Source organism: Echiichthys vipera (assembly GCF_963691815.1).
Source record: "Echiichthys vipera genome assembly, chromosome: 23".
In the NCBI taxonomy this organism is placed as follows: Eukaryota; Metazoa; Chordata; class Actinopteri; order Perciformes; family Trachinidae; genus Echiichthys; species Echiichthys vipera.
In genome coordinates this window covers 5,969,959-5,984,924 of record NC_139848.1, presented here as the reverse complement: position 1 = coordinate 5,984,924, position 14,966 = coordinate 5,969,959, and the positions used below count along the sequence as shown (strand labels likewise).

The 14,966-nt window shown below is 45.1% G+C and overlaps 1 protein-coding gene across 1 annotated transcript; it reads left to right on the top strand.

The window, feature by feature from the left end:
- Positions 1–26: 26 nt before the first annotated feature.
- Positions 27–12,933, top strand: LOC310964803 (uncharacterized protein; the record flags this gene model as incomplete). Its single annotated transcript, XM_083938071.1, has 10 exons — positions 27–140; positions 2,117–2,262; positions 3,720–3,801; positions 3,965–4,103; positions 4,341–4,543; positions 4,664–4,800; positions 4,908–5,049; positions 5,172–5,453; positions 5,555–10,775; positions 11,677–12,933. The coding sequence occupies 10 exons, from the start codon at positions 27–29 to the stop codon at positions 11,685–11,687; spliced, it is 6,477 nt and encodes a 2,158-aa protein (XP_083794197.1). The 3' UTR covers positions 11,688–12,933.
- Between the last annotated feature and the right edge of the window lie 2,033 nt (positions 12,934–14,966).

Genomic DNA, 14,966 nt, shown 5'->3' with positions numbered 1-14,966 from the left:
GCTACGAGCGAGGCTAGACAGGCAGTATGGCGGAGGGCGAGTTAGAGGGGCTCGAGAAACAATTAGAGAGTTTATTGAGTCGATACTCAAGTGAGGACTTACGGGCCGATAGTAAACCATTCTGCTCCGTCTTTTACAAGGTAAGGAGCCGTGCGTGAAGTTAATGACAGACTCGTTGTCGAAGATAGGAGCATAAATATACATACACACATCTATGTTAGCCGACTCCCCTCCCCCAGAAACTGGCCTAGCATTAGCTCGTTAGCATCGAAGCTAACGACTCGCAGTGTCTTAAAAAAAAAGAATAAAATCGCCATAACGCCCTTTTAAACATCATATCTGATAACTGAGCCTCGGATTGAGGTGACATTATCGAAGTCAGTGAAAACAGTTTGACAGTGGTTGTTCAGCTAACAGCTAACAAGCAAGCTAACATGGCTAGGCGAAGTTAGCTTAGTTAGCACGCCGAATGTTTACCAAAACAACTTCTTGTCCCGTTTGCAACACGTTTGGTAATCAACTAGTAAGGGAATTAAGCAGACCTTTAATTTAAGGTTGTAATGCAATAAGTACCCCGCATTATGCAGCATTTTGTTATGAAGCTCAACTTCATAAATGGCTTTAAAGCTCTGTCTTATCCCTCCTGTCACTCATCCTGAAAATTATCATAATAGAAGTTGTTTTTAAGTTTTTAGGTTAGGGACTCTAAGTGTATTTGATCAGTACCTAAATAAACAGGCCCCAAACATCTTCTTATACATCCTAAATACCAAGTTGTATTCCTGTTGCAGTGAATGTGCATCAGCTGACAGGAAGTTAACAAGGACCAAGACTGTTGTCTAGCAATGTAATTATATTAATCTTTAACGTGACCTCGAAAATATCTGGAAAAAATAAAATATCTTTCCAAATGACCTAAAATTGGATCGAGGGCTATTTGTTTGTGTGTTTACTAAGTAAAGTCAGTATATTTGTAAATACTATCTTGTGTTATTTATCATATCCGTCCCCATAAAATTAGGAATGTCATTAAATATGAAGCAAAAAAATGATTTCAACCATGTTTTTAGAGATGTAAAACTTTGAATGGGGTCAAATTATCCTCAAGGATAACAGGAGGGTTAAACCGCAAAGAGATGTAACTGTAAATGCACCTTTGTACTAGTGCATAATTACATATATCACAAGATGTCCTCATATCCTGAAGTCTTCATGATGCTACAAGGGAATAAAATGCAACACATGTCATGGAAAAGTGCATTTAAATGTCAGTTGTGTGTAATTGTTGATGAATCATAAATGGCCCCTCGCCCAATTGTTTGTTTTGTTTAGAAATCCAATATGTTAGTTATTATATTTGCTATTGAGCTACTTTAATTAAATTGGGGGTTGTAAACACAGTTTGGACACTCATGCAGGTGAACTGTTAAAGTACACTGCGTGTTATCAGCGTTTCATATTAAGATAAACTTACAAACTGAAGTTATGATGCTTCACAACTTTCCACAGTTACATTTGTTAGACAAAAACCTGAGAACAACATTGTTGACGGATAACATTCAGTGGACTGATGTCTTGGACCTCCACCATTAGAGGGCAACATAAGCACAGAGTATTTTGGGGTTTGACAGTTCACTTGTTAAGAGTTCACACACCTTCCCATGTTGGTTAGTTAAAGGGAAAACTGCAGACATAACTATTCCAGTTGGAAGGTTTTGCTCCAGGTCTTCTCTCACTGTACAATGATTATTTTTATTTGAACACTATAATGAAAGATTTAGCCATCGGATTATTCCCATGTATTAGTTGCTGTTGGAGTAATCGTTGAGTTAGGTAGCACCTAGGTTTCATGTTTGTTAATGTTAACACAGGTATTGGTTTTAGCGCTCCAAGGTCTTTAAAATGTCTTAGAGTAGCAGGAAATATTAATATTCAAAAGGCTGAAAAACACCTTTTTTTTTGCCTTTTTGCGTGGAAAACGTAACCTTGTTCCTGCTGCATCACCACCACCCCTACAACTGCAGTTAAAATATCTTGTATAGCCGCAGACATAAACATGCTAAATGGTACAAATTGCCCTTGTAATCTTGTCTTTGTTTTGTCTTTCACCATGCAGCTGGTGGAGGAGTGTGCCTCTTGCTGGCAGGTGCCGCTGCCTCAGCTCAGGATCCTTAAGATAGCTCTCTGCTCCTTCTCTCGAGCCTCCACCTTCTTCACATCAAACTGTGAACATGTGCTGCACACACTCAGTAGTCTGGCTTTGTAAGTACACAAACTCCTCCTTAAAGACTTAAGTAATTAGCACAGATTTGACTTGCTGACAAATAGATTCAATTAAAACAATGACACTTCAGTGCTGTGATTTAGAAGAGATTATCTCTTTGACAGCATTTACATATATATATATATATATATATATAATACAATGTATAATTGGCATTGTAGTCCGGTGACAGAATGTGATTTTCAGTTATATATATTATTGTCACATAAACTTGCAGCACCAGTCCTGATCATTTAACGTGTGATGGGAATACACTTCTTGAGATAACTAGCTCAATATGAAGTTGCCATAGCAGCACAATGTGCTACCGACTTGAGAGCAAAGATGATTTTTTAAAGTCACATCTTCCGAACAACATCTCCTGTGAATGTCACTAAGCAAAAGTTTTAAATCAGTTTAATTGTGAATGAATGAAACCCTTTATTGCCCCTCTGGGAACTGGCTTCGCACAATATGCCCTTGGAAAAGCACACACATACAGCTGCCAGTCCAGAGATGTCATGAAAGAAAAGAAAGCACGTAATGTTTACTCCATAAATGTGATGCACATCTTAGTATTTTACTGGACTCTGTTTTTACGCTTCACTGGTGTGAGCTAAAGTTTCTTAACCAATAGTGGAGTTGGCAGCAGCAGCAAGACATCCCAATGTGGTGAAATCTATAAATGTACGCCAAAGCGTCTCACTTTGAGATTCCCTTTTAAGAAATCAGACTGAAAGTATTTTTTACTGTCGTGTTTGGTTCCTGCTTTGTTCAGTTTTGCTTCACTAAGCAAAAGTTTCAAATCAGTTTAATTGTGAATGAATGAAACCCTTTCTTGCCCCTCGGGGAACTGGCTTCGCACAATATGCCCTTGGAAAAGCACACACAAAACATCAGACATCACACTACTGCTGGGGGGGAAAAACACCAGACACTGATAAGACAGCGCATTAACTTTATACACTTGTTTTTCCTTAACACTCACAGGTGTTATGATATTATCAGGGAAAATCCCTTGCCAGTGTCATCATAAACAGAAAGAAAAGCCTTAAAAAGAATTGCGTACAGAAAACAATGAGAATATTCACATACGTAAAAAGTCAAACCTTTGTTTTTCTAAAGACAGCCACCTTTGTAGTCCTGTATATTTGGTGGCAGCGTTTATAGAATAGAAAGTTGATTGTGTTCCTTGGCTCAAGCGACAAAATTTGTGAACCAGGAAAAACCCCCGGCACGCTGCCAGCTGTTGACCCGGCTCCATCCATGAAGCCTCCGTCCGCCACCCCGTCTCCCTGAGAGTTTCCCTCAGCTTCTCAATTATGTGCATTCCTCTTCCCTCTTTAGCTGGTACCACAGACATAATTGACTCCTGTGCACACTGAGATTAAAGCTAAAACCTTTTTAAAATGTGTGTTTGTAGATAGAAGCCAAACTATTTTGGTCTCTTTCACAGGAGTGTTTTTGAGTTGCTGCTGTTCTTTGAGCAGAAGGACTTCCAGCAGGAGCCGCTGAAACACTTCACTGTCACATTCCAGGTGAGCATGCGGGGTAGCTCATCCACTCAGCACAACTATGTTTTTATAGTGTGCTCCACCTCTAAAACAGTTGGTTATTGTTCACGTCATTATTGTAACACCGCGTGATGGTGATTTAAATACTGTCACTAAGGAGTGCCCTTTGTTCTCATGCTTTTTTCAGGAATGTTACCACTCGGCCCTCGGGAGGCATCAGAATGTTCACTTACTTCAGGTGGAGCGTTCGCTCCAGGGCGGCGGGCCTTGGGCCGGCCCAGCTTTACAGGCGATCCTCAGCGAGTCCAGTTTACCTCAGAGTGAAGGTAGGTAGCATGGTTAACGTTTGTAGCATGCCCAACACTAATGTCATTACCTCTCCAACGACTGACTCCACTGAATTATTTGACACCATGTATTTTTATCTCATTCTGAGGCATAAACCAAAGGGTTTGACTCCAGTTTATAGCTGAGTGCCGTTTAAATACCTTCACTAGTTTCTTCTTAATGGCTGTTCCTAAAGCTGTCTCCATCTCCCATCTGGCTTCTTTACTCTTCCTCAGCGGATGGGTGCATCAACTCTGAGCTGCCGGTGTTCTTTGAGCTCCGTGTGCGCTACCTCTTATCCTGTGATCGGGTCAATGAGGCGATCACCCTGGCTAAGTGTTGCGCTCAGCATCCCACAGCAGGACAACACTTGTTCTTCCTCCAGGTCTACCTCACATGGCTTTTCAAAACATCGCAGCATGACCGCCTACATAAAGAGGTAGGTGGAGGGACTGTTGTATGCAGAAGCATTTTCACTTCTTCCTGTTGTAACTGTTTTTTTTTATACGTGCACTATTTTTGGCCTTAACGGACGCTTTCATTGTCCTTGGATTTTCAGGTGGCTGAATTTAATGGTAAAGATGCAGTACACATCATCTGTAGCTTGGAGTGTGAGGAAAAAGATGAGTTGCTACTAGCCCTCTGCAGAGCCTTCCTCTCCCAGCAGCTCCGCAGGGGAGACATGTACTATTTGTGGTAATTAAACGTATTATGTTAATGTAATGAGAAGTCAATTTATAACACCACTTGACGCCTCCCCGTTTAACTAAGCACTAAGACCAATTTCTGACTCTTCTTCGCAGTGATCTTGTCTTCGTATGGAGTAAACTTCATAATCGGTTGGATACATCCAAGCAAGCGCTACTTGAGGAGAGTCATCAGCTGATGCTGCTGGCCACCAACGTCAGCTCCATCTTCCCATTCATCAGAGCCATACTGAAGGAGGTGAGATAGGCATTTGAACTGCTGTGTATTTTTTAATATACTTTGTAAGATTTGAGCATATACGTTAAGTTGTTAGGATTTCTGTGTGTGCTGAATTTAAGCTTTTGTTTGGATCTCACTAGCTGGGTGATGGCGGTATCCAGTTCTGCGTGGAGCTTTGCGCTAATGCCCTGGGGTCTTGCCTTCCTTGCGACGTCACCACCAAGTCGTTAATCTACAAAACCATTGCCGGCCTGCTACCCAATGACCTGGAGGTTTCCCGGGCATGTGCTCTCCTCGTCTTTTTCCTCGAACGCACTGTTGAGACCTACAAGATGGTCTACCTTCTTTACATGCATCCTGATCAGGAGTACCAAGTGGAGTACAGCCCCATCAGAAATCACGTCCGCTTCGAAACCCTGCAGGTAGAGCACCTTTTTAAAAAATGAGAAGAGAGAAGGCATAATGTCAGTTCAGTCGAGCATTGTACTTGGACTAAAAAATGTTCTTTTCTACGTCTCCTCAGGTCTTAAAGAAGGACCTGTACTTTGACCCAGAGTTTTGGAACCTCATTGCTTTGCGGACCAACTGCTTGAAGCTGATGGGTGAGAAGGTGGTTAGTGCTGCCCTCGAAGAGATCATGGAGGACAAATGGATCCTGAGCTATAACACCAAAGAATCTACTTCCCGTCAGAAAGGAAGTAAGGGGTCGGCAGCTAAAAAGCGGCTCCTTAGAGAGGAAAGGCATCATAAAGATGACACTGACACTGCATCCAAGAGATTAAAGGTGGGCCCGGGCAAAACACGGCTTCATGTTGACCATGCTATGAAGAAAAAAGGCAACCAGGGGTCACCAACGTCTGAACCTTTGAGGCGTTCATTTTGGCAGCTTGACAAACTGCAGGAGAATGTAGCCCGTGAGTTTGGAGAACTTAGACGAACTACGCGACTCTCAGAGAAAAACCCGCCAAAACGGATGATCAGAAAACCCAAGTGGCTTGTGGAAGACACAGAAAGTCTTAAAGAGATGAATGTTCTTCCGAAGATCAAAAAGCATGTAATGAAACATCAACATCACCATGCGTCCTCCGTCGTAAGAAGGTCTGGAGCCGGTGAGCTCAAGAACAATGCAAAACACAAATCTTCCGTAAACTCTCATTTAATGTCGAGACGAAACAACAGCAAGCACCAGAGGAGATTTCTGTCGGACTCTGTTAAACCTGCCACCCCTCCAGAAGTAATTCTTGAGCTCTCCCTTCCAGACAATGAACTGTTGGGTACGTTTACCGAGGACTCTTGCAACAGACAGAGAGGTCTTCCTCAAGTGCTTCTTTACAGACCCACAGTGAAGGTTCCTGCCGCCTCGCAACCTGTGAAGACTGTACACCGCAAAGAGGTGATTCTCAGAGCGCGGGATGCAGCTATGTTTGCACAACAGTTGCACTGTTACGCTCGGCGGCAGAAAGGAAAAGGGAGTGGGCCCAATATTCAAGGCTCAGTATCAACAATCACACGCTCTTCTGTTCAAGGAAGTCCTCCGAAAGATCCACAGAGAGAGCTCTGTGAAAAGCCTTCAGCGGAGGGGAAAGTTGGAATTACAGCTCAGTCATCGGCACAGGCTGAAGTTACAGAATCCCTGGCCTTGAACAAGGTCCTTGAATCCCAAACGACGAAAGCAGTCCCACAAAAAACATTTTCAGCAAGAGAGCTCTCCAAAAAATTAGCTGCTGAGGTGAAAGTAACCGACTCGCCACAGACAATTAAAGTCACAGAAGCGCCAGTGTTGGATAAGGCCCTGCAAGATGAAGCTTCAGCAAAAGGGCTCTGTGAAGAACCTGCTGTTGAGATGAAAGTCACTATTGCCTCAACAGCAACAGCAGGCTTAGAAAAGTTCTCCAAAGCTCAAACCGTAAAAGCCGCTTCAAAACCCCCAACTTCAGCTGTGGAGTTGCAAACCCCGACTGCGGAGAACAATAAGATGGAAGTTACTGATAAAATCCCCCAAGTCTCAAATATTGCTGACATTTCAAACACTGGAGCTGCTGATCCCACGCCCTCTCAGTCTCAAGATGTTCACGGAGATGAGAAACACGCACTGAACTCACTCTTTTCTCAGGCTGACACAAGCAAAAATCTTGCTGTCCATGCTAAAGCAGCCACCCCCGAGGTGCCCACCACCGTCAACAACAGCATTTGTGAGGTGGATGTCCCAGATGTTTCACCTAAACCTTCAAAAGGACATGTGCCTTGTGATAATGAAACAAGCAGAGGAACAGTGCTCACTACTTATCCATCTGCAGGTCAGGACAGTTTAAATGACATATCTTCCCTGACATTAGTAACAGAAATGGTGACTGAACTTGCACCTGAGGACGGTACCTCCAAGGAGTCCACAGCTGGAAGTAAATCTAAAGCTCCTTGCAAATTACGCACTACCTCCAGTTGCTCTGACGTTGCTGATGTGCAAGGGGACGAAGAGGGAACTCAGGATATTGGTCCAGAAGCACCTGAGGACAGTAAACTACCAGAATCAGAGGAATCCAAGCTGGAGTACTGTTGTACCTTTTGCAACAAGGTATTTAAGGGAAGTCGCGTTGTAGCACATGCTATGTTCCATTATCGTAGAGATGAGTGCATGTTCTGTGGTACGATGTTCAGAGACGACCTCCTGGCCATGATGCACCTGTCCGACCACATCGAGACGCTAAAGCGGATCAAAGACTCGGGCGGTAACGATGCCCAAGACAACTGTGTCCCTGAGACCAAAGATATCTCCACACCTAAGACCGCGGCCAAAGCCAAGGCCGCAAACTTGTCTTCTGGCCGTCGTAGTAGTGGGAGAACGAGGACATCTACTGACTGTCTTCAATCAGGGAGCCTTCCGGATTCCACTCCATCTGGATCCAGAAAGTTAAGATCAGACGTCAAGCCAGTGAATAGTCAACCTTTACATAAAAATAAACAAAACACATCAAAGCACCTCAATAGGGAAACTTCTGGTCACAAGGTAAATGGGCATATTGGGAAAAAGGAGCTCAACAGACCGAAAAAGGACATCTTAAACTCAGAAGGTAAGCGGCCGCCCGCGCAGCAAGAGATCTTTAAAGAAAGAGCAAATGATGGAGCTGAGAATCCCAGGTTGCAAGCAAACCAAGATACGGTGATGGATTCCTCTGCTACATCAGTACAGGTAGACAAAGAGCCCCGCTGTTCCACTGAACACAAAAGGAAAGCGACAGAATCTCTGCAGGTCACGAAGAAGGGAAGGAAGGAAGTCGTTGAGGAAAAAAATGCGGAGCCACAAGAGAAAGTCTACTGTCCCGTGGAGGGTTGTGCTTGGCTTACAGACAAAAACCGCGTCACACTCCTTTACCACGCCCTGGAAGATCACTACGGCGAGGTCAAACCTTTAGAGCTCGCGTTCAGCGTCGGAAACGGCAAATGTAGTTGTTGCATGAGGGTCATGTGGAGCTTTGAACATTTTCAGCATCACGTCGAACGACACAGACTCGCTCCTCGGCATCCCTGCCCTCATCAGGGGTGTACTGCCAGGTTCAAGTCGGGAATGGAAATGAGGCGCCACGCCAGGAGGCACAGTCCGCTGCAGGCAGTGTGCTGCCTCCCCGGTTGTTCTCAACTATTTATTTGTCTCTGGGCACTGAATCTTCATGAAAGAGAGCACTATGGTTCCAGCCCCACTAAACCAGACCAGAACACAAATGAGCAAACGGGCGACAAACATAACACGCCCGATCATAAGGCGAAAGATGCAACGGCTAACTCTACTGTAAATAAGACTGTGAGTATAAAGGCTGCTCGGAAATTAGAAGTAGTAGATGCACATAGCTTGTCAGGAAAACATGTTCAGGCTCCTCCTCCCCCCACCACCGTCAGCACGTCTCAGGATTCACACGTTTTGAAGAACCTTTCTAACAAGGACACCTCCACACAATCCACAGGCCCGAGTCTGAGATTAAGGCAAACGTTAAGAAAAGATAAAGTCACAAATCCAACCGTGAGTCACAGAGTCATCTCATCGTCATTGTTAAGACACAGTATCAAAGTGAGGCATAAGTTCAAGAAAAAGCAGGTCAGAGTAAACATGAAAGGTCCTAAAAGGAGAGGTCGTCCCCCTAAGTCAAAGAAGCCTGTGCGTGATGAAAACGCCACTGACGCAAACAATCCAACTGCTCAGCTAACAGGCCCCCAAAAAGCAGCAGGGACCTCGAACGAGAGCAAACGCTCCAAAGAACCAGAGGAGAGTCAGCAGGTTCAAGATGTAGTCAAAGCTACAGAAACCTCCATCGATGAATCAAAGTCTAAGAAGTCGGCGAACAAGCAAATGAAGAAAAAGTACGTTAAACAAAAGGGGATTTCACGTAATAGCTCTAGCACTGTCGGAGCAGCTAACAGTTTAAATCGGTCGATCCGCTCCACATCAGCAGACAAAGCACAAAAGTTAACAGCTGACAAAAAGGTGCAAAGAGTTAAAAAAGGCTCCGCTCCTAAAGAACACGGTAGTCAAACTGCTCCTTCAGGCTCCAGCAAGCCAAAGAAGCACAGGGTTGCAAATAACAAAGCCGATGCAAAGATTGTTCAGAAAAAATACCCTCAGACCAAACCAGAGTCTGCCTCCAAAAAGCCTGTCAAATCAATATGTGATGGCCCGCCAGTTGAGGCAGGAGCGGCAGCCGGAGTCGAGAGTTCTGCTGACGAGGAAAGAGCGAAGGCAGAAAAAGCTGACTCGACACAAAGCGACTGTGCCCTCTCGCTGCCAGCCGTCCCAGCTGACGGTTTAAATGTGATAACTGCACCTCCCAGCGCCTCAGCGACAGGGAAAACGAAGAAATCACAAGTGAAAAAAGCAAAGAGTGCTGCTTCTTCAGACTCGGGCAAGACCATTAAGAAGCAGAAGAAAATTAATAAGATAGGGGACAAGAAAACGCAGAAGGGTGAACGGCCGTGCAAAGATGCAAGCAAAACAACCAAGGCGAAATCAGTAGAGCAGCAAGCGGGGGCTGGAGCAGCAGTACAGAGCTCTCCTGATGTGGAAGGAAAAGCAGAAGATGGAACAACGCTCGACTCTGGCTCTTCCATCCCTGCTGCCACACCTAGTGGCTTGGATGAAAGCACTCCTCCGCCCGCTGCCACTGAAGGGAACACGCAGGAGCTAGCGAAAGAGTCCGCAAACTCTCATGTCACGGAAACCCCCGATCCCAACAAAGCAAAAAAGCGCAAGAATGTTCACGAAGAAAGCGATGCGACGATTGTCAAGAAATGCAAAGAGCAGGGCGATCCGTCGGCGTCTAAGAAGTCCAAAACTGAAATCCAACCGTCGATGGAGATGAAAGCAGCAGAGGAGGCGGAGGAGGCAAAAACACCACCGACCACAATCAGCAGCCGCGGTTACTCTCTAATAACCAACGGACAAGCAGTGAGTGAAGACGCGAAACCCTCAAGTTTCCAGATGGCGCTCGCCGAGTACGGTAAGAAGCCGTTCCTGCGCCTGCCGCCCACAGCGTACTTGGATGAGAAGTACATCACCATGCCAAAGCGAAGGAAGGAGCTGTCCTTTCTCCCTTCGTATCAGAGATGCCCCCCTTCCCAGCAGGCCAGCGTCGCGACAACGTCGCAGAGACAACGGTGTGCAAACTGCTTTGCTACTTTCAACAGCGCCGAGGACCTGCAGAGTCACCTGCAGCTGCAGAAGTGTTCAAACCTCTTTGGATTTGACTCCGATGACGAGGGTGAGTCTGAAATACTGAAACCCTCGGCCAATAGAAAACTAAACTAAGGGCGCACTCACACTGTCCTTCCGCACCGCGCCCCGTGCTTTAGCGTACTTGTCTCCCCTCCCTCTCCCCCCGCGCCCCAGCCCCGTTTGTACTCACACTACCTGGGCCTCGCGCAAATGCTTCTTGCTGTCCATACGCCATCACGCCGTAACACGTTACACGCATTGATCTCGTGTGCGTGGCTTTGTTTACAAATCTTTCCGTAGACCTCGGAGTTTTTGTGCGTCTTGTCGACTGTTTTTGAATATTTTCATCGACCAAATCTGCAGTAAACACTCCACCTCCGCACCACACCAACGTGAACCTTTCACCGCCATTGTTGTTGTTGTTAAATGTCCGCGCATGGTCCATCCTTCTATTTACTATGTCCGAACAGGCGCACATACTGCTACAGCCGTAGGGCTCGTGCTCGTGCTCGTACACGTGTGCACGCTCGTGCTCGTACATGTGCAAACGGCTCTACAAAAGCCCACCTCTTTCAAGCGGGGCGTGGGCGGCCCGCTGTCCGCAGTCATGCGCGGAACGGGTGCACTCACACTGCTTAAACGTACTAGGCTTTAGCTGAAAAACCGGTTGTGGCCCAGTACAGAAGGACAGTGTGAGTGCGCCCTAAATCTCCATCTTGCTTCTGTCATGATTTCTTACAAAATGAGACCTTTTAATGCTGCAATCAACACGTAATGCGACACCGTAGAAGCTAGTGTTACCTTCAAAATACCCTCTGTATACGTAACTTGTGTCGACTTTTCAAATGTAATTCCTAGGGGGGGGGAAATATTGGGGTCATATGTTGATAAATAACGCGAGCACGGAAGCTACATTTATGGTGATTACTCTCTCTTTCCTGTTTCAGGCAACAGTTGAACACGACTTAAGTAAGTCAAAGCGGATTGACGTTTTTTTTGGATGAATTATAACCTGACCCGCACGGGTGGATCGTACCTCACCGGATCAACGCTCTCTGGATGACTCGGTGGTGCAACGACTCGTGCATCTGGAGGACGCAAACCTGGGTTTTACCGCAGCATGTGCCTGTAACACAAGGTCCCGGGAGCGGCCGGAACAACGTGAAGCAGCCTGTCAGTAAGAGAGCGCCGAAGCGGGTCTCGAGTCGGACCGTCGGCGGAACAGCAAGTATCGAAGTGCCTGCTCTGGAACCGCTGTGCTGTTTCCAGCTGCTTCACCTGGTATGGAGATTAAGAAACCGGACTACTGAAAGCTGTGAAAAGGAAAACAAAAAAACTCACGCGAGACGACAAGGCTGCTCCCGCTCTCACTAGGAAACACGTTTTTCACATCACTAAGCCATACAATGCTATCGTTTGCTTTTTGCACTCATAAGATTTCTTTCTGCTTAAACTCTCAAAGGGACGGGGATCGAACAATGAACATCTTAACGTCCTGGTATTTTAACACCCTAAGGTGACATAATGTTCTAAACTTTGACAAGTTGTGAGATTTCCGCACCGGTCTTCTTTGGGAAAGTGTTCGTCTAAGTCTTTAAAATGCTAATTGTATATCCCTATGGGGTTGATGAGGCCTGTGCTTGTCCTCACCATGAGTCACCAGTAGAGGGCGGTGTGCACCACTCTCTGTGTGTTAACGTTTCTTTATCCTCTTGCAGAACATAAGGTTTTATTTGCTGCGTTGTTGGTTTTTCTGCGACAGGAGCAGCTCTACGTTAAAAGCTGCTTCACTTTTGCTTTTTTTTTTTTTTAAATCACGGACTCGAAACGTTTTCACTTCCAGTCTCATCCATCACGCTGCGTTTCCTTTAGCAATAACGACAACATGTTCCTGTATCACTCTAATCTTCTGTCTGTCGTTTGCTCTCAGTGGAGCAGCCGACATTATGGCTTATATTACATGTTCTTACGTTAGAGATTTTATCACAACTGTCCGCTATCATAGAAACGTTTTGATTTGAATGTTCTCTTTCCTCCAAAGAGACAAATCATGAACGTACACAGTTTAAAAAGTGTTAAAAAGATGCCACATCAGTCTTTTATGAGCAGCAGCAGCAGCGGGTTCTATTTATTTATCTTTTATTTTCTATCTTTTGTAAATATTTGAAAGAGTATCAATGGCTTATTATATAAGGGGGTGTTGGAGCCGGGTTTATATTTTGTTCTTGAAGTAAAAATAAAACTTTCAAATGGCAAGTGTTTGCTTTCTTCAGAGCAATGAACGTTTTAATGACGTGTTCCTGGTTTCATGTATGTAATTCAATGCCATATGTTTGGTTTGCTTGTGTTCATGTTTATATTTATGTAGGCACCGTCAAATCAAGTCAAATTCCTTGCAATGAAAATTGCCTGGCAATAAACCTGATTCTGATTCTGATTATAAGGCCCCACAGCTGCACTGAGAGGACCTCCAGCAGCTGCAGCCTCTGCAGGGTCAGAGTCTGTCAACGTCACGGACCTTTCAGGGTAATATTCTAACACGGTCGAGCATCAATATGAATATGTTTCTGCCAGTAAAGACGCCAAAGTGGATATTAATCTGTGGATGAGTCTTGTCAGGTGTAACATTTCCTGATTGGGCACATTTCATGTCTGAGATGGCGGAGGCTCTCTGTGGTCGTTCATCACTAATGCACTGTAACGGGCCAATGAGGCAGATGCGTCACACAGACAGGTGATGCATCAGACAGACAGGTGATGCATCACACAGACAGGTGATGCATCAGACAGACAGGTGATGTATCAGACAGACAGGTGATGCATCAGACAGACAGGTGATGCATCACACAGACAGGCGATGCATCACACAGACAGGTGATGCATCAGACAGACAGGTGATGTATCAGACAGACAGGTGATGCATCAGACAGACAGGTGATGCATCAGACAGACAGGTGATGTATCAGACAGACAGGTGATGCATCAGACAGACAGGCGATGTATCAGACAGACAGGTGATGCATCAGACAGACAGGTGATGTATCAGACAGACAGGTGATGTATCAGACAGACAGGTGATGTATCAGGCAGACAGGTGATGTATCAGACAGACAGGTGATGCATCAGACAGACAGGTGATGCATCAGACAGACAGGTGATGTATCAGACAGACAGGTGATGCGTCAGACAGACAGGTGCTGCATCACACAGACAGGTGATGCGTCAGACAGACAGGTGCTGCATCACACAGACAGGTGCTGCATCACACAGACAGGTGATGCATCAGGCAGACAGGTGATGCATCACACAGACAGGTGATGCATCAGACAGACAGGTGATGTATCAGACAGACAGGTGATGCATCAGACAGACAGGTGATGTATCAGACAGACAGGTGATGCATCGGTTCAACAGGCAGATGGTCAGAAAGGCGATCTCTTTGTTTTCTCTCTGTCAATATTGTTTATGTGTTAGACGGCGACCCAGCCAAAGAATGAGGGAGAGACTGATGAAGAGGAGGGAGAGGAAGAAACAGGAGACTGCAGAAGTGTCAAGTTCCCAACCGCAGGTGGGTGTGTGTGTGTGTGTGTGTGTGTGTGTGTGTGTGTGTGTGTGTGTGTGTGTGTGTGTGTGTGTGTGTGTGTGTGTGTGTGTGTGTGTGTGTGTGTGTGTGTGTGTGTGTGTGTGTGTGTGTGTGTGTGTGTGTGTGTGTGTGTGTGTGTGTGTGTGTGTGTGTGTGTGTGTGTGTGTGTGTGTGTGTGTGCGCGCGCGCTGAGGGGTGGAGGTAATTTTCACCGGAAACATGAGCAACAGGTGCATTTTTGTATCCTCCATGTCCCAGAGAGATAAAGTGCAGTAGTTGTTTATTTTTAAAGGAGCAGTGATACATTTTAAACCTATTTATGTATTTATTTTATTTTACGACATGCAGAAGATTTACATTATAACAGATGTTATACAAATCTATTCAAATCTAACTATTTAAAATACGATTTCATATGTAATGTGTTTTCACATTCCTGCCCAAACACCAGTGCGATGACGTTTGTAGAAAATATGACTGAACATTTAAAGCCAGACTGTAACTTTTAGAGTCAAAATTATAATAATATTCACACAATTCATTACATTTAGTGGTTTAGCTGCCACGACCTAAGTTGATCTAGTACAGGGGTGTAAAAGTGATCCAGTAAAGAGTCGCTGTGGCTGCAGGTTTTCATTCCAACCAATCAAAAAA